The sequence below is a fragment of the Taudactylus pleione genome, unplaced genomic scaffold (genome assembly GCF_031769625.1).
Source record: "Taudactylus pleione unplaced genomic scaffold, aTauple2 ptg000093l, whole genome shotgun sequence".
NCBI classification, from domain to species: Eukaryota; Metazoa; Chordata; class Amphibia; order Anura; family Myobatrachidae; genus Taudactylus; species Taudactylus pleione.
Genome location: NW_028284495.1, coordinates 30620526 through 30639537, shown reverse-complemented (window position 1 = coordinate 30639537; position 19012 = coordinate 30620526). Strand labels below are relative to the sequence as shown.

Here is a 19012-nt window from a genome sequence, read left to right as displayed (position 1 = left end):
AATATAACATTAACATATACAGAATACACAGTGCTTAGGTCTCCCTCACTCCCCACTCCCTTTGGGTTATCGGCTACAACTTGTGTAATAATTGAGATATTTTTATTTTAGTAGGAGTTGAAGCATCCTCAATGGTAAAGATAGGTTGCTCAGTCTCTCAAACCCCCCTCATGCATCTTTTTGAGACCATGAGGAATCAGTGATATATCCACTTGGACTACACCTATTTTGTACAGAACTCTTATCAGTTGCAGAAAAAGGTATCTGTTGTCCTCAAGCAGAAGCTGAGTATACGGAACCAATCCAGTAGGTACAACACCACAAACAGGGTGAGTACTGCAGTGAAAGAAGCCAAGAGCTCTACATCATATTTTTCAGACGGATGATGCAGAAGAGTAGACTAGAAAGTAGAATTTATGCTTTCTACTCCATGCATCGCGTTTTGCAAATAATGCTTTGGTATGTGTTTTTATGTAAAAAAAATTTCTAATCATGAATCCATAAAATTTGTATTTACCCAGGCCTGCAAAGCGATAAAAGTTATATAAAACAGATTGCAGCCGGGAAAAAATAATGCATACTTTTTATAAAAAGAAATATATAACTTACTAGTTGGCCAGCTTTGTACTTCTTTCCATCCCACTCTATAGATGTGTACGTTGCCCAAGGAGATTGCATACGTTTTGCGGAAATATCATTACGAGTTATAATTTCCTTAAAGCCACAAAATTTTATTTGTTTATCAAACTTTTCATGGCAATCCTTTATCCATGATGCAAATTCTCTGTCAATCTTTACTCTCTGTTCCTGTTAAAAAACAAACAAAAAAATAAAACACACGCCTTATGCCACCACTTTTATGGATTCTTTAACACAGATTTAGAAGCTTAACCTCTCTTTAACACACACACACACTTGCAGGTGCGTAACGGATGTGAGCAGTGAAGTTAGTCCAAATGTTGATTCCGACGTGTGGACTAACTTCCAGGCTTTATTGAATATAACAGGATACATGTATAGGAAAACAAACAGTAGTCAATACGATAAGGTATCAATGTCTCTTGGGCCATACAGCACCGTGATGCTCCAACAACAGATACACTTGTGCACATGCAGATACTTTTATAGAGGCATGTGAAAATGTCCTAAACCTGGAGTCTAATCAGCCTGACCTTTAAGTTTGGTGAATATTTACTCAGACTTGTGATATTATTTAGACAGATGAGTCATGCACAATAATGCACAGTTAAGAGACAGCACATAGCGATTAACCATTTAACTACATATCAACACACATACAACACACTAGAGGATGTACTCTGTTTCACCCAGGTAGACCTTAGATATTTTAATTTCCTTAAAGGAGTGTGCTAGTATCAAGATTAAGTAAACTAAGGCTTTTTGCAAACACCTCTGGGGTGACCTTTCTGGCACCTGGCCACTGCTGCTCTGTGCACCTCGGGTGATCTTGCTGGTATCCGGCCACCGTTGCTTTGTTCCCCTCAGGGTTAGATTGCTGGTACTTAGCCCGGCAGCACGGTGCACTGTAGGATTAATATGTGCATATATCTTTGCCGCATACTGAAGTTGCTTCCTCATTTTGGTGTATGCGAATCTTGCACGACATTTGGAAGAAGCCTTCTTGGGCACAGGAAGAGGTGATGCCTATGAGTTGTGAGTAGTCAAGCTGGGGGAGGGGTGCTGTGCTGCACATTTTTTGAAGTTCATGTAGCAAGTACGCACCACAATGGCACCTACAGAGGTCATTCATAAAGCGTAGCCTACTCAAGGGGTGATGTTGAGCACCGAAACTCTCATAGAGCTCACCATTGCAGTAAACCACGAAGACGAACTCAAACAGTTGCCCAGCCACCACCAGTTCACAAACCACCATAAGTAAAGGTTTGGGACATGTCAAGGAGGTACTCAGCAGAGCTAGTGTAGTTGTCCTCTCCTTGCTGTTGTGGGACATGATTGAGAACTCATCCCAGCTGTCCACTATGTGCCTCACTATTAGTTCACACACCTTCCCAGTCATTAGCTGAGTGTCATACATGAGATAGGAAAGGGACCAGAACAGGCAGACTCCATCTCCTGTGATAAAGACAATGGTGTGAGGCATCACCACCCCTTTAACCTTGAAAAACTCAATTGCCATGTTAAAGAAAATGAAAAATACAAATACAAAGCAAGTGAAGTATCTAAATGGAAAACACTTAGTAAAAGTGTAAAGACTTTAAGCAGTGGCAACTCCAGAGGTGGCGGGAGCCACAACAATGGTCATACTAAATGCTGCCAAACATCACTGGCAGTTGGTGTGGTTCCCCTATTTGAATACTGGCCTGCGCTGCAGCCCCAACTCTGAAGCCGCCACTCAACCTAGACAATGAGCTCACAATCCCACAGCACTTGCGACATATTGCTTTGTCACCCAAACACATCATTTGAAAGGAAACATTTTACCACTTTTCACCCCCTCAAGGGGTCGAATTTAAAAAAATACCTGCGTACTGGGTGCTTAGGTCATAGAAGGAATATACTCCCTGAATTTCATGTTTCTATATCAAGAGGTTTGGGCAGGGCATTGATGAGTGAGTCAGTCAGTCAGTGAGGACATTGCACAGGGGAGGAAAAAATATATATTTTTTTTAGCCCTTTTCACCCCCCTTAGGAGTCGAACTTTAAAAAATCCCTGCTTTAGTGGGTGCCTACATCAAGGAAGGCATATACTCCCCGAATTATGTTTCTAGGTCCAGGGGTTTGGGAGACACCCAGTATTAATATATATGACATACATATATATATATATATACACATATATATATATATACACACACATACAATCATTTTTACTAGTATTTGGCTAAAACTACACAATGCACAAAATATATATTATATATATACACATATACATATATATATATATATATATATATATATATACATACATACATACACACACACACACACACCAAAGAAATGCTCTTAAAACCTGTATTGACTTGATTAAATAAAATTAATATAAACATCTGTAAAATTCTCATTCATTATAGAAAGAAAATAGATTATTTAAATGGTACAACCTCTGACTCACTAATTGGATCAATTTCCTTTTTTTTTTTTTTTTTTGAAACAAAAGTGTGGGTTGAAAATAATTAAAAGAACAATTTGTCAGGTTGTTGCATGTTCGGGGAGGAGGGATGTGCCCGGTACTAAACGATATCTTTCAGTGTGTGACCTCAATGTTGTTTACGACATTTTGCACACCCCTGCGGGACACACACTAAACAATGTCGCTCATGGAGCAAATAGTCTTGTGTGCATGCCCCTTTACCTGGTGCTATAAGTTCTATCATGGTTGTGAATATGCAAAAATTATATCTATGTGCGCTAGTTGAACATCTCATTCCAAAACCAACAAACATAGCTGTGTGGATTTGCATGCCATAAGAGGAATAAGGTGATCAGGCACTGATGTTGAGAAATAAGGTGTGTCTCACAGTTAGCATTCCTATTTATCTCAATGGGTTCAGGTCAGGGCTCTATATATCCCAGTCAATTGCTTCCACACAAATGTCAGCCATTATTCCTCCTTCACCAAACATTACAGTTAGCAGTATGCAGGAAGCATTCTACTGGCATCAGCCAATCCCAGTTTTGTCTGTCAGACTGCCACATTGTAAAGATGTGATTAGGCACTCCAGGGAATGAATTTCCACTGTTCCTGAATCTAACCATTATGTTCTTTACAACACACTATCCAAAGTATGCCATTGTGATGGTGATTTGAGGTTTGTGTGTGCCACTTGGTAATTATAACCCAATCCATGAAGCTCCTGACCATTTTTCAGTCAACATTTCTTCCAGAAAATGTTGCGAATGAGGACAGATAATTTTACATGTTTCAGAACTCAGTGGTCCAATGCTGTGACCTTGTGTGCCCTATTGCTTCACAGTTGAGCTATTGCGACTCCTAGATGTTTCCAATTCACAATAGCAGCACATATAGTTGACCAGAAAAGCTCTAGCAGGGCAGAAATGTGAAGAACCATCTTATTGGAAAGGTGGCATTCTATTGTACAAATGACAGTGGATACCGCTATTGTAGTGACTGGCACTTGGCAACAGACTTCAGGGCATTGCTGGTTAATGTCCATTTTGTCTAATAGCATCCTCCTCTCACCACAGGTGTAGTGAGTGACCTGTGATCTACTCTTTGCTGCTGACCTAGTCCCATATATTATTTTGCCATTTTCTTTATCCTGACCTTGGCTATTCTTATGATTTATTTGCTGCCACACTTGAACTAGGAATGTTTAGTGTTATTCTGTCTCCAGTCCTTGATTATGGCATGTACAGTACACAACTGGATTTGATTTCTACAACACAAAAGATACTTCTTTATTTGGAACCTTTAATTAAAACAGAATGCATTAAAAAAAAAAAAAAAAAAAAAAAAAAACACACTGGCACGCACATAAAGTCCCAAAAAGAGAATGCGTCAAGGTCTTCGGTTATTCCTGAATTTTTATTGACCAGAATTATCCGTTAGCATGAAAGACAAAACAAAATGGCAAAAATAATGTATACTATATAATATAAAAAAACATCCTGAGTGGAATAAAGGTGGAAAACAGTGTCCACACCATAAGCAGGTAGAAATATATAGGGGGTAAAAAAACAAAACTAAACAATCACACCCCTTCTATTATAAAAGAATATTCACAATACTTAAACTATTGTCCAGGCGTCTCGCAAACTCAATAGACTTGATAGATGTGAAAACCACAAGATGAACCTCTGTGGGAACACACCAACACCAGGACTAATCCCTATGGAAATATATTTACTAGATATGAACTTGCATTAGGCTCAAAGGTTTCTTTGATCATACCCTTCTGAAATAATTACTTCCATCTGAGTCCACGTACTTTATATGCTGATGTACATCTAATGCCCGGTAGGAAGTGATTTCTGCCATATGTTTTTATTTGTGTGGTGAGGTTTCTATAATACATTTTATTAAGCGTATCACACTATAAGCTTTTATTTTTTGGGGATGCTGTCCTCCATGTGAAAATTTAAAGCGATTATTTCACATTTGGGGTTACATACTATACAATGGTACATATTAGTGTTCTCACCATTAGTGGGTTTTCTATTATAGGTATAACTGCAAGAACTTAGAGTGTGATCTTGGAGTGTATGACTACTGCATTACCATTTGCCATTTATACAATAAAGTAGGTTACTAAATTGGACAATGTCAACTGTTATCATATCCTCTGCCCATGTTTATACTGAACTTAAATATCTTTGAGACCTGGTTAATGTCTTGTCTACTTCTTAAGTTGCAATGATACGTAATTAGTGATAAGCCTCTTCTACCTGGAGATGAAGTTCCGGAGGCATGCGAGTACTAGTAGGCATGTTCTGCTTTACGGGAAAGGCGACCAACCACCATAGGTGGACCTCTTTAAGTGATTTTAGAAGTCTAAACACTTCTCTTCATGTACAGGGTGGTCCATAAGTGTGGAACACCTTTATAATAAGGAAATTAGTAAGGAAATATTAATCCAGTGTCTACACATGATAGGAGAGTGGGGGAAACATTTTTAGGGTGTGTTACCAGTATGGCGGTCATCTTGAAGTAGACCATCTTGGATGCAATTCATTTTTTAAATGGGAAGGTAGGCAGAATATCCACACATTACAATTCTAATACCAAAGTACCTATGTCCTAGACAATTCTAGTCCATGTGTCCTGCGCCTATGGGCAGCCCTGCTCACACTCCTTATTGATTAGATTTGGGATTCCCCTTTTCCATGTCACTGTACTTTAGTTTACTGGTAGAGGAGGTATTGTAAAAATGCCTTGATAAATGTAGAAGGCTATTGTTTTATTGTCTTCTTCATATCAAATATTTTGGGGTTAAAAGTTCTGGGTTCATATTTAATTTCCTTTTCCTTATTTTCAGATTAGTGTACACATGAATACATAGAGCCTGCAGAGGAAACTTCAATATCCAGATAAATGCCTATCTGTGGTAATGTCTTTTTAACTCCTTGAATGGCCGTAATCCAATAAATAAAATTTTTATATTGTTCTTGAGTTTGCACTTGATTAGCTTTCTTAGGGATACATCCCATATATGATGTTTATTTGGTATATTCATATTGCAGGCTCTCCAAACATGTTCATGTGTCTTGCTAGTTTTCGGTCCTGCCACAGACTCGGTAACCATACCAAACAGACCACAGAAAAATATATAGGACACAGAAAAATATAAACCCTATCCTAATAACTGATAACGAACAACCCTTAGTAACGGCTTACCTAGAACAAGTGTCCTTAGACTGCTAAGGGACAGATTGCAGCTGAAATACTTGAGGCTGTAGAAGTAAACAGTAAAGCTAGCATTTATCCAGCGGCTCCGTCATGTGCAGTTGTGCAATGACTCGTCCATGACATCAGCCGCACAGGAAAAGAGCTCTACTGCCACACTCCAGAGTAGGCTTTTACATTTTAGAGAGACCTGGTTAAACAGTGTCTCATACCTCTGGCGCCAACAGCTCTACCTATTCTGACCTCAGCCTTACTCTGCTGAAGAGACAGGAAAACATGTGGTAGAAAGTAGGACCCAATTTTTTCTTACTGGTTACTCTGCTGAGCAGATAAAACACATAAAGCAGAGCAGCCATTGAGTCATTGTCCTGAATCAAGATTGATGATTGAGAAATACTATCATAATGAGGTGGTTTTGCTTGATGTTAAAAAGAAGAAAATTACATACAAACTGCTTACCTGTCCATTTGATATCCGTTTAAATATTGTAGTTTTGTCTTGTAGTTTTAAGCCCAAATCTAAGAAAGTCAATTTATTTGTGCTGACTTCAAACTTGTCATTTGTAAATAAAACACCAGAGATTCTGTTATAACACTCAGTAGGAACAATTCCTCTCTTTTTAGGTGCAGCACACCAGTCAAAACTAGAAATAAATGACAAAGAAAATAATAAATCAGTCTGACAAACTACTCAATAGATAAGCAATACATATGAACCAATGTAATGAAATTGTTAATTTTACTATATGGGTAGCTTTATCTTTCATCACATCTTTTATTTACATCCTTTTTATAAATATATGGGAGTACATGATTTACCTTGGTTAATTTATGAATATAAAGGTTTGGAAATTGACAGAGCTATTTTTTCCCATCCCAATCTCTTAATTCCCCAATGACCTCTTATTTCATTCTGGTAGTCAACTCTGTATTTTATATCTCACATCTTACCTAATTATCTCAGTATACCAGTCATCAAGCTTTCACCGATCTATGATGTAGTACCTTCCCACTGAATGCTTCCCCCACTAAGATAAGTGAATGCCTCTCAATGAAACTTCCTTATATCTTCCTCATAGGAACCAAAATGCTAGCACCTTCATTTTTTAAATAAACTGTGTATTAGAGATGTGTGGGTCCAAACGCAAAAACTAGCGAAATAGACTTCTGGAGAGTCCGATAGTATGGGGAAGGTTTTTTTTTTGTTTTTGTTTTGTTTTTTAATTGCAGGCGTTTGCTGAAGGTTCGTTTTTTGCGGCACTTAAAACTTGACTTAAACAATTTGTAACTATGCTTGCACCCCAAATTTGACAGGACTACTTATTTACACCAAAAACTGCTTGATGCTATTCTTCACCACTTGTGCAAAGCCGCTATTTTGGAGCAATTGACAGCACTTAAGTACCCCAAATAGCTTCAGTAAGGCTAATCGGGGACATCTAGATTGATCCCCAATGTTAGTGCATCTTTTGGGGAGTGTCAGTCTGATTTCACCAATTCTGCCAACACTTTTCGCCTGTTAGGTTAATCGGGATCGTTTTTCCGTCCTTTGGAATTGAATACGGCGAATAGCGGGAGCGCGTGCAATACAATTTCGCACACAAAAACTGGCGATGTCGGCATGCGAAAAAGTATCGTGGGTGCGAAAATAATTGAATACGGCCCTATGTATGAACAAATGTATATACAATAGGTATACTTCAATCAGTGTATTTTAAGAGGTTTATAGGGCAAGCACTCCAGTAAACTTAATGGAGACAGGATAGGTCTAATTTAGCATGCAAAATTCAAATGCAACCTGAAGCATATTTCCCCAACAATTTAGCTCACAGAATTTTATTTTCCTGAAACTACTAAATTAAATACTATGATTATTTAATTTACAATGGTTCACATAAGTATTCAACCACCTAAACAGTCAACAGATTTGTTTGTATTACAAATTACACTTACACAGATTAGCCCCAATTAGAAGCACTATGTGTGCATTATGTTGTCAGCAAGCTTTTCCTCAGCGGGGCACCTTGCTCACTCGCACAGTGTTCCAGCCTTGTCCCCAAACCAGTCACCTCACATGAGGTGGCGGGGTATGCGGCAGTAGAAGTGGAAATGTCCAGATGCTCCGGGTAGTTCTGCAAACTGCATGCCCTAAGAACGCTCCAAGCAGCACTGCAGCAGTGCTTTTGGCCACATAGTGCCATTCCAGGGGCTAAGGGGCAGCGACAGTGCCACTTACTGGCCCTGCGCAATGCGATCACTCACAAACCACTCCTTACAGCCCTGTCTTGTTCAAGATTGATGGTGCAAAGTACAGGGAAATACTTCAAGACAACCCACTTCAGATTGCTAGGAAACTAAAGTTTGGAGAAAGTTCACCTATCAGCATGACAATAATCCCAAGCACAAGGCTAAAGCAATGGTGTAGTTGAACAACAAAAAATTAACTATTCTACAATGGCCATGTCAAAATCCTGACAAATTTAGGATTTGTGACACTATGAAAATTCTAGTCCACAAGTGTCAACCAGCCAACCTGAACAACTTGAAGTAACTCTGCAAGGAAGAAAAACAACGCATTTGGTCCCCTAGGAGACGAAACAGGTTGGACCTCTTTCGTGAGCCCACCGACACTTCGTACAGAGAGGTGACATCGACCCTGCCACCACTCATACCAGTGAGCAGAATGTTGGACAACGCAACTGATAGAATGTCTTTTCCCTGAGGACTGGAGCAGCTGAAAATTTCCGGAAGCTTGTAACGGCCAGGGAGAGGTAGGGCTAGAACCCCGTTCCACATTAAAAGTGTTTATCAAAGCTACCCATGCACAATTACCCAATGGGGGGCTATAAACATTCACTGTGTGTAATAGAGCACCTTAATTACTGGTGAGTAACACCACTTACTCTGTTTACCCACTTGTCACCCCTCTGTCTGGCTCTTTCCTCCTTCGATTCAGTTCCCCATTCCAAACACTCCTACATTTTCCCTCATCTGTCACCATCTGGTATCTGTGGAATTCTACTTTCCTCACACTTATAACAGACCTAATTTTATTACACAGCCTCAGGAAATCCTAACCTGCAGATCACACACTCCCCTAACAGCTTTAGTTAAATCTGGATTGCAAATAATCACACACCAATAGGTGTATAAATTGAATATAAATCCTATATACCCTATCGTTTACCAGCTGTTTTCTATCCCCATTAAATGACTTATTCATTTATCATATATAATTTATCTTGTATTGTTTCACCTTTTTCTATGACTAAATGCCCCTTTTTTCTATTATTATTCTTTATTTATATGGTGCCACAAGGGTTCCACAGTGCCATACTAAGTACATAAGCAAATGTTCACATAACAAAGTGTTATTAACAGTATCAAACAATGCAGGACAAGGACATGGTTTATATGCTTTGCTGCATTAGAGATCATAATACTCTAAAAAAAAAAAAGCAGCAGGGCGTCAGCAACTAAGTGTTAGGTGCATTTGTGGGGAGTTAGGAGTAAGTGATAGTGTAAGTAAGGGAAAAGCACATGAAGGAAGAGAGCCCTGCTAGTGAAAGCTTACATTCTACACTATCACTCAATATGTTTGCATTAGCAGCATATTTATGGTTTTTACATTAGCATCTATTATTTTTATACTAAATTTATTTAGAATAATTTAATTTATTATTTTTAGCATACTTTTCATAGTTTATTTCTTTTAAATTTTTTTATTTTTTATTTTATAAATGTATCCGCTTCTTGCATCTACCAATATCCAGACTTTTCACACCAGACACCCACACCTACATTACAAGTGCTCCTACATATATATATATTAGCCATTTTATCAGAAGGAAGTCACTAACATCACATATATTTGTCTTTCTGCAAGTTCTAGTTTGTACTGTTTTATTTTTAATATAGATCTCAAAATCTAAGAAATTCACAGCTGCTCGAAATTAAGGATAAAAAGCGTGTTCAAAATATTATGATAAAAATAGAAATCCTCTAATTCCAGTTGACTCCCATGCCATATAAACAGGATGTCATCGATGCCATTGCACCAGTTTCGCCCCAGGCCCATTGCCACTCCAAATGTAGATGTCCTCCCACCATGACTTAAAAAGGTTTGCATAGGGCAGAGAATACGGTGCCCATCGAAGTCCCTGTATGTTGTATGTAATAACAGTTGTTAAAATAAAAATAATTATACAGAATAAACTCTATCCCCTCAAGGATAAATACTTTTAACACTGTTTTATAATTAGTTATTCAAAAATAGTTTGAATGCTTCTATCCCCTTGTAATGTATTCTAGTGTACAATGACATATCTGCAGGTACTAAAATATAATTCTCCTGCCATTCTAACTCCTTAAGGATATTTAGGAGACTTGCTGGATAAGCACGCTGGTACACAGTATGGATAACACTCCTTTAGTTAAGACAGGTGGTGGAGGGTATGACAACCAATCACTGACACGTTTCGCTGTGTCAAAATCACAGCTTTATCAAAGCTTTAATAAAGCTGTGATTTTGACATAGTGAAACAAGTCAGTATTTAGTTGTCATAACCTCCACCACTTGTCTCAACCAAAGGAGTGCTATCCATACTGTATACCAGCGTACTTATTCACCCATACCAGCAAATTACCATACCTATGTCCAGGGGACTGGATCTATGCAAAGGCCTGCCAGCATTGCTAATTAGGACCACATTTTATAACCAGGAGACTGGAAACCGGTGACCAGAAATATAGCCCTTATGAAGCCGGGTGTGTCAGGGCGGGTGTCCTGTGGACCCTATTGACTTCGAAGAAAGAGTTAAAGGTAAATTCTTACCATAACTCATTTTCTTCTTCAGGGTCCATAGGCTCCACAGGGAGACCTTGGGGTTGTCCCGAAGAAGTCCTTTTAAGGGTGGGGACGCTCCTGCACTGAGAGGAGAATCTGGCGCCCAAAGGAAGCATTTTGAGAGGCAAAGGTATCAAATGCATATAAACTTAGAAAAGTTCTGAATGGAAGACCATGTGGCCGCCTAACAAAGCTGAACAGCCGAGGCGCCACAGCGAGCAGCCCACAAAGGGCCCATAGACAGAGTAGAATGAGCAGTAACAGAAGCCGGAACAGGCATGCCTGCCTGTTTGTAAGCCACTGAGACAATCATACGAAGCCATCTGGCCAATGTTTGTTTATTGGCTGGCCATCCCTTTTTGTGAAATCCATAGAGCACAGACAAGTAGTCTGATATCCGAAGGGAACTGGCACTAACCACAGAAATCCTGAGAGCATGGACCACATCGAATGAGGCCTCACCATCCGAGAGGTCTGGTGACTGAAAGGCCGGTACTATAATTTCCTGATTTATATGGAAATGAAAAACCACCTTAGGAAGAACCTCAGGGCGAGAGCAATGCGCAGCCCTGTCCAGGTAAAATATGAGAAAGGGGGGGAAAACAGGAGGGCACTTCAAATCCTGGCAGATGCAACAGCCAGAAGAAAAAAAAAAGTCTTCGCTGTGAACCACTTGCGTTTAACAGAATCCAGGGGTTCAAATGGAGGACCCTGGAGGGCACAAAGAACTACTGACAAATCCCACGGAGCCACTGGAGGGACAAAGGGAGGTTGAATCCGGACGACACCCTGGAGGAAGGTGTGAACATCCGGTAGTGGATTAAGTCTACGCTGGAACCAAAGGGATAGAGCAGAGACATGCACTTTCAGTGAAGCAAGGCGAAGTCCAAGGTCCAATGCAGCTTGAAGGCAGACGAGGACTCTGGAAATCCTATACGCTTGAGGATCGTAGATTCCGGTACGAGGCCATTGGAAATATGTACGCCATACTCTGTGGTAAATCAGAGCAGAGGCTGGCTTACGAGCTGTGAGCATAGTGTTGACTATAGAGCTAGAGAATCCGTTAGATCTCAGGAGGGATGTCTCGAGAGCCATGCCATTAAAGACAGACGAGCCAAGTCTGGGTAAAGGCAAAAACCTCGAGACAACAGGTCCAGGCGTTGAAATAGCAGCAACGGAGTGTGGATGGAGAGACTCCGAAGATCTGAGTACCAGTAATGTCTGGGCCAAGCTGGAGTCACCAGCAGGACAGTGCCTCCATCTTGTTTGAACTTCTGAAGAACTCGAGGAAGAAGGGGAACTGGAGGTAATAGGTATGAAAACTGGCAGGTCCACTTCACTGGTGCGTCTACAAAGGTTGCCTCGGCATCACATATTCTGGACCCGTACACTAGCAGTTTGTGATTGTGTCAGGAGGCCATGAGGTCCACCTCTGAGAGGCCCCATCTGTGCACTAGGAGTTGAAACACCTCTTGGAGAAGTGATCATTCCCCGGGAAGCACGTCATTGTGGCTGAGGTTAGTCTGCTTCCCAATTGAGAAATCCCGGAATGAAAACCGCAGAGATGGCCGGGTGGTGACCCTCGGCCCATGTCAGAATGCGTTTCACTTCTGTCACTGTTGTCCGACTTAGAGTGCCTCCTTGATGGTCGATGTAAGCCACCTTAGTGGTATTGTCGGACTGAACCTGTACAGGTTTTCCGTGAAGTATGTGCTGGGCCAGGTTGAGGGCCCTGTAGACAACTTGAAGATCCAATATAATTTACATACAACAGTGGTGCGCTCAGGGGTGATCCCAATTGATGGTGTGTGTTCCTATATGTATCTTCCAATATATTGTAATCAAGTCTTATCCTGCTTAATTAATATAAAAAGTCCCAAATGTCAATCTGTGGGTAAGGTGTTCTTTAAAAGTTGACCATATAGTTTAAATATAGTCCCGTCCCTGGATGGGATAATGTCACTGAATATGTCCAAGAATCCAAATGAACCCTTATGTAAAAACAGTTCAGACAGTCCCAGAAAATTAAACTTATGATGTCTGTAGGATGGGTGTTGTGATATTAATGCTATGCCTCTTTGTTCTCCTCTCCACCTCAAATATAATACATATGCACGGTATCAGGAACTTGGTAAACACAATAATGCAGGATAGTTAAGTAAAGGCTTGTACTTACCAAATGGGTAGTTGGTTCCTGCTGGTTTCCTAGTCCCGGTGCTTGCAGAGGTGGTGATGAGGAGTGATGTGGAGGTATTGATTGGTGTGTCTATGCACTATATAAGACTCTGGACTCATACAACACTTTTATTCTACAAATACAAGTACTGTGACTCACCAGAGTCTGACATAACCAGTAAAAATTAACTGACTTGCTATAAAAAAGTTCCAAAAGTGCTTTGCACAAATGTTCTCCTATATGGTTCTGTGTAAAAAAGGGCGTGGCCCACCGCGTTTCATCCAAAATAGCGGACTTTTTCAAGGTGCCCACCCTTCTCTGTTTTCTCCCTTAAAAAGGCTGTGCAATGTGCTCTATCTTTGCCGCTGGTGTCGGCGTTACCCGCACTTCCGGGTTCATGGTTGCGTCATAGCTGGTTAGCATTCATCCTGTTACATGCACTAGAGTGTGCATTGAAGTCTCCATATTTGTCTTGCGCATGCGCCGCCCATTTTGGTAGGGGTTTCATGATGTTATATTCCTGATGGGTCTGGTTACTGATGATGCTCTCTATTGGAGTGGTGCTTCGATAACTCTGAAGCACCACTCCAATAGAGAGCATCATCAGTAACCAGACCCATCAGGAATATAAAATATGCCACACGCTAAGTTGCAATAGCAAGAATGTGATTTACTTGCTGGAATGTCCATGTCATTTACAATATGTAGGGCGCACTACTAGAAGTCTGAAAACAAGAGTAGGAGAACACATTTGTAATATCAGAATTGATTTCGAACAGCATAGTGTGTCAGAACATTTTAAGAATAAACACCAGAGCAACCCCCAAGGGACTGAAGTTCTTAGCAATAGATCAGGTCACACCAAATTGGAGGGTAGGAGACCACAACATCAGGATAGATAAGATCGAAAGCAGATGGATATTTAATCTGCACACCCTAATCCCAGAGGGTCTGAATATAGATCCATATATTCATAATAACCATTCTTGAATATTAAATGACTGACACCAGAACTTAAATTGATATCTCATAAGAATTTCCCTGATATGACACTGACCATCTATTGGAACTTTTAGAAGTTCCATATAATGGGATGTAAGAAACTACATACATAACTCATATAGAGATAACATCGTGAAAACAATATATGGTAGAGATTAGCAATAATCATTACTAACGGCAGATGAGGATACAAACGTAAACATCTTTATTGATTACTGACAATTAGGCCATCTATGAACAGATGAGCGACATTATGCAGCTCAATACAAGTAATTTAAGACAGACCAACTAATGAATTCAACAGGAGGGATTAACATGAATAACGTGGGTACATAAATACAATCCACATAGTGTGTAACCAGCAAAATGGCCACTCACTACTGAGACACATTTTTATATACACTCTAAATCCCAATTACTATAGACAACCAAAAAGATGGCCGCCGCAATGGTACAGAACATCATGAAACCCCTACCAAAATGGATGGCGCATGCGCAAGACAAATATGGAGACTTCAATTCACACTCTAGTGCATGTAACAGATTGAATGCTAACCAGCTATGACACAACCACGAACACGGAAGTGCGGGTAACGCCGACACCAGCGGCAAAAATAGAGCACATTGCACAGCCTATTTAAGGGAGAAAACAGAGAAGGGTGGGCACCTTGAAAAAGTCTGCTATTTTGGATGAAAACACGTTGGGCCACGCCCTTTTTTACACAGAACCATATAGGAGAACAATTGTGCAAAGCACATTTGGAACTTTTTTATAGCAAGTCAGTTAATTTTTACTGGCTATGTCAGACTCTGGTGAGTCACAGTACCTGTATTTGTAGAATAAAAGTGTTGTATGAGTCCAGAGTCTTATATAGTGCATAGTCACACCAATCAATACCTCCACATCACCACCTCTGCAAGCACCGGGACTAGGGAACCAGCAGGAACCAACTACACATTTGGTAAGTACAAGTCTTTACTTACCTATCCTGCATTATTGTGTTAACCAAGTTGCTGATACCATGCATATGTATTATATTTGTGGTGGAGAGGAGAACGAAGAGGCATAGCATTAATATCAGAACATCCATCCTACAGACATCATAAGTTTAATTTTTTTTGGGACTGCCTATGAACTATTTTTACATAAGGGTTCATTTGGATTCTTGGACATAATCAGTGAAATTATCCCATCCAGGGACGGGACTATATTTAAACTATATGGTCAACTTTTAAAGAACACCCTTACCCACAGATTGACATTTGGGACTTATTATATTAATTAAGTAGGATAAGACTTGATTACAATATATTGGAAGATACATATAGGAACACACACCATCAATTGGGATCACCCCTGAGCGCACCACTGTTGTATGTAAATTATATGTTCCTTAAGAGATTGGGATATCTTATAAGTGGAGCAGCTGGGGAGGTTCCAACAAATGATCTAGAGTGCTGTAATACTTATCTTCGAAGTTCCAATATGCTGTTTGGCTATGTTGATTCAACCGATGTCCAACAGTCCTGAAAAGAGCACGGACCGGTCACTGTGCCCTAACTCGGGAGACTGGCGTCCGTTGGGAACCAAAAGAGGTGACCCTTGGTTAGATGAGATGTCTATATCCACCAAGATCAAGGCAGGCGCACATCCGGAGAGAGCACCATCGTCTGAGCTTTGATCTGATGGTGAGAACCCGTTCCACCTGGAGAGGATCAGCCTTTGCAAAGGCCTGGAATGGAATGGAGCATATTCCACCATGTCGAAGGCAGACACCATAGATCCCAGAAACTGCATTGCTGAGGGTATCGGCACTCGGTGACTGTGGAGACATCTGCGCACTCCTAGTTGAAGTGTGGAGATCTTGTCTGATGTCAGAAAGACAAAGACAGATCCTGAGAATCCAGCAGGGCTCCCAGATGAATCACTCTCTGTGAGGGATTCAGGGAGGACTTTTTCCAGTTGATTAACCATCCGTGCTTGTGCAGGAAAGCAACAGTTAACTACAGACGGCGGAGAAGCACTTCTGGGTACCCTGCTAGGAGCAGGTCGTCCAGATATGGTGACAGTCGGACACCCTGACAAAGTAGGTGGGCCGCCCTGATAGGCATAATTTTGGTAAACACCCGTGGAGCTGTGGAAAGTCCAAAGGGCAGAGCCTGAATTGGAAGTGTTGCCGTAGTATAGCAAACTGGAGATAACGCTGATGTGAGGGCGCTATAGGTATCTGTAGGTACGCGTCCTGAATATCCAAAGTACCCAGGCTCCGGGATGCTGGAGCATAGGGTTACCATCCTGAACTTTGGCACCCTTAGAAATTTGTTCAAGGATCTGAGGTTGAAGATAGGCCGATGAGACCCATTCGGCTTCTGAACCAGAAAGAGTAGAATAATAATAATAACCGGACCCTCACTGAGATAGTAGGACTGGCACAATTACCCTGTTTGCAGCAAGGACTGTATGGCTTTCTGGATTTGTAAGGCTTTGCTCGGGTCTGAATGAGGGCCTGTGTAGAAAAACTGGTGGGGAGACTGTCTGAGAAATGAGAGGGCGTACCCATTTGAGACCACTTCTCTTACCCAAGTATCTGTGGTGTTTTGACATCAGTACTGGGCGAACTGAAGAAGTCGGCCTCTTACTCTGGTATATCCCAGAGGATGGCCTGTCCCGTCAGGCTGAGGATTTATCCTCTGGCTTTGAAGAAGGGCGTCTGGTGTTCCAGGTCTGCTTGGTCCTGGGTTTGGCGGCTCTAGTGGAAGCCAACTGCCTAGGAAATTACCGACCTTTAGGCTTTCCTCGGCCTAGTAGAAGTAGTCACTATCTTGTCAAGGTCTGTGCCCAACAAGATCTCAACAATTGTAGGGTAACCCTTCTAGGCCTTTCTTGGAATCCACATCAGCCTTCCATGAGCATATCCACAGGGTACGGCCAGCAGACACAGCCGCAGCAGAGACTCTGGAGGTTAGGAGATCAGCATCTAATGTCGCTTATCCAAAATAGGAAGCTGCATCTCGAATGTGAGCAACAAAATACATCTGATCCCTAGAAGCATCTGAGGGAAAAAAGTCTTCAAGTGCGTCAGCCCAGCTCTCTATAGCTTTAGCCACCCATGGTTGGTTGGGAGTATCGATTTCAGGCAAGCTTCTACTTTCCTATCCGTAGGATCCTTCAAGGAAGTTAGTTACTGTAGGAATAGGCAACGTAGCACTTTTAATTAAACGCGTAACATGTGAATCCACCGCAGGGGGTGGTTCCCATTTTGCACAATGAGCCACAGGAAAAGTGTAACATGAGGTCAGTATGAAACCTCTTACAAGGCGATAGCCAGGCTGCAGACGTGAGTTCAGCTAGATTATCCGATAAAGGGAATTCTGCTGGAACTACTTTCTGTCGTTTAAACAGAAGGTGATTTAGGGGCTGGCTCATAATCTTCTATTAATACGATGGATCCGACAGCTCACACCAAGGCAGGAATATTAATTCATGACCGACTCTCATTCTCCTCCGGAGGGGAGTCCGGGTTAGAGAGATCAGCATCTGGGCGTGGACTGTGACGATAACACAGGACGTGTAAAGGATTTACTGGGTAGAGGTTTCCCACCTTGCAACATGGTTTGAAAGGTATTAGATGTAGCCATCAGGCTCTGAGCCTGATTCAGACCTGCTCACGAGCGCTGAGCGCTTGCAAGCAGGTCGATGTTGGCCCAGTGCGCATGCGCAAGACGGAGGCGGCTCCGTCGTGTGCATGCGCGAGACCCGTATAGCGACGGGCAAACAGTCGCTCCGGGTCTCACTACAAAGGGGGCGTGCTGTCGATGTTGAGTGACAGCACGCCCCCTTTGGTGGGCGTGCCGGGGGCGTGGCTGGCCAGACGGAGGCGTTCCCATGGGAACGCCTACCGTCTGGGGCCGACCCCACTGACATTACAAGTGATATCAGAGCCGAAAGCACTCCCACTGACAAGAGCCAAAAGCACTCCAGGCCTTGCGGCAACGAGACCTTACCACAAGGGTCTCGTCGCAAGTCCAATGGTCGCGATGGTCTTTACCATCGCGACCATCTTCCTGGCCGCTCGCTATGGCTGTGGGTGGTCACCCACAGCTATACGAGCGGCCAGGAGGCCGCTCTAAAAATACAATAGGCGGGCACTGATTCAGAGCGAGTGCTCTGAAAGAGCGTCCGGCTCTGAATCAGGCCCTCTGTACTGAGTTAGAAAGTACGTCTACCCATGGTGGGGGTAGAGGAGGTACCTGAACCTGACGTGACAACCCCAAAACCCCAAAGAGGGCATTACGTTCTGCTGTGATAAACCCCCTCAGGGGAATTACAGCCATAATCCTGCCTTTGATAGACATAACTGCAGAGTAAATGGCACACAATGACACTGCGTATAACGCAACCACCGTGTATGTAGGATACTAGTAGGAAGCAATATACTGGTACTGTCTAATGCCTGGGTAAGCTGCAGGAGCACACAGCCCAAATATGGCACAGTGCAACGAATGTATGTGACAAAACCTGCTTAAAATAAGCTGCAGTAGCCCACTGCCTAAGTATGCGACACACTGGTCCGGTCTGACACTTTAGTAAGCTGCATGAGCCCTTTGTCTAAATATGGCACAGTGCAGCACACAACAGTATG

At 41.8% G+C, this 19012-nt stretch overlaps 1 protein-coding gene across 2 annotated transcripts in view; it reads right to left on the bottom strand.

Annotated features, from left to right (window-relative positions):
- Nucleotides 1–19012, bottom strand: part of SMCHD1 (structural maintenance of chromosomes flexible hinge domain containing 1) — a 397862-nt gene that overhangs the window by 289715 nt on the left and 89135 nt on the right. For both annotated transcript variants that reach the window (XM_088469636.1, XM_088469637.1), the window contains exons 12-13: nucleotides 6806–6989; nucleotides 610–807 (exon numbers count right to left, since the gene is read on the bottom strand). In XM_088469636.1, the coding sequence (XP_088325762.1) occupies nucleotides 610–807; nucleotides 6806–6989 (382 nt within the window). The remainder of the gene's footprint in view (nucleotides 1–609; nucleotides 808–6805; nucleotides 6990–19012) is intronic.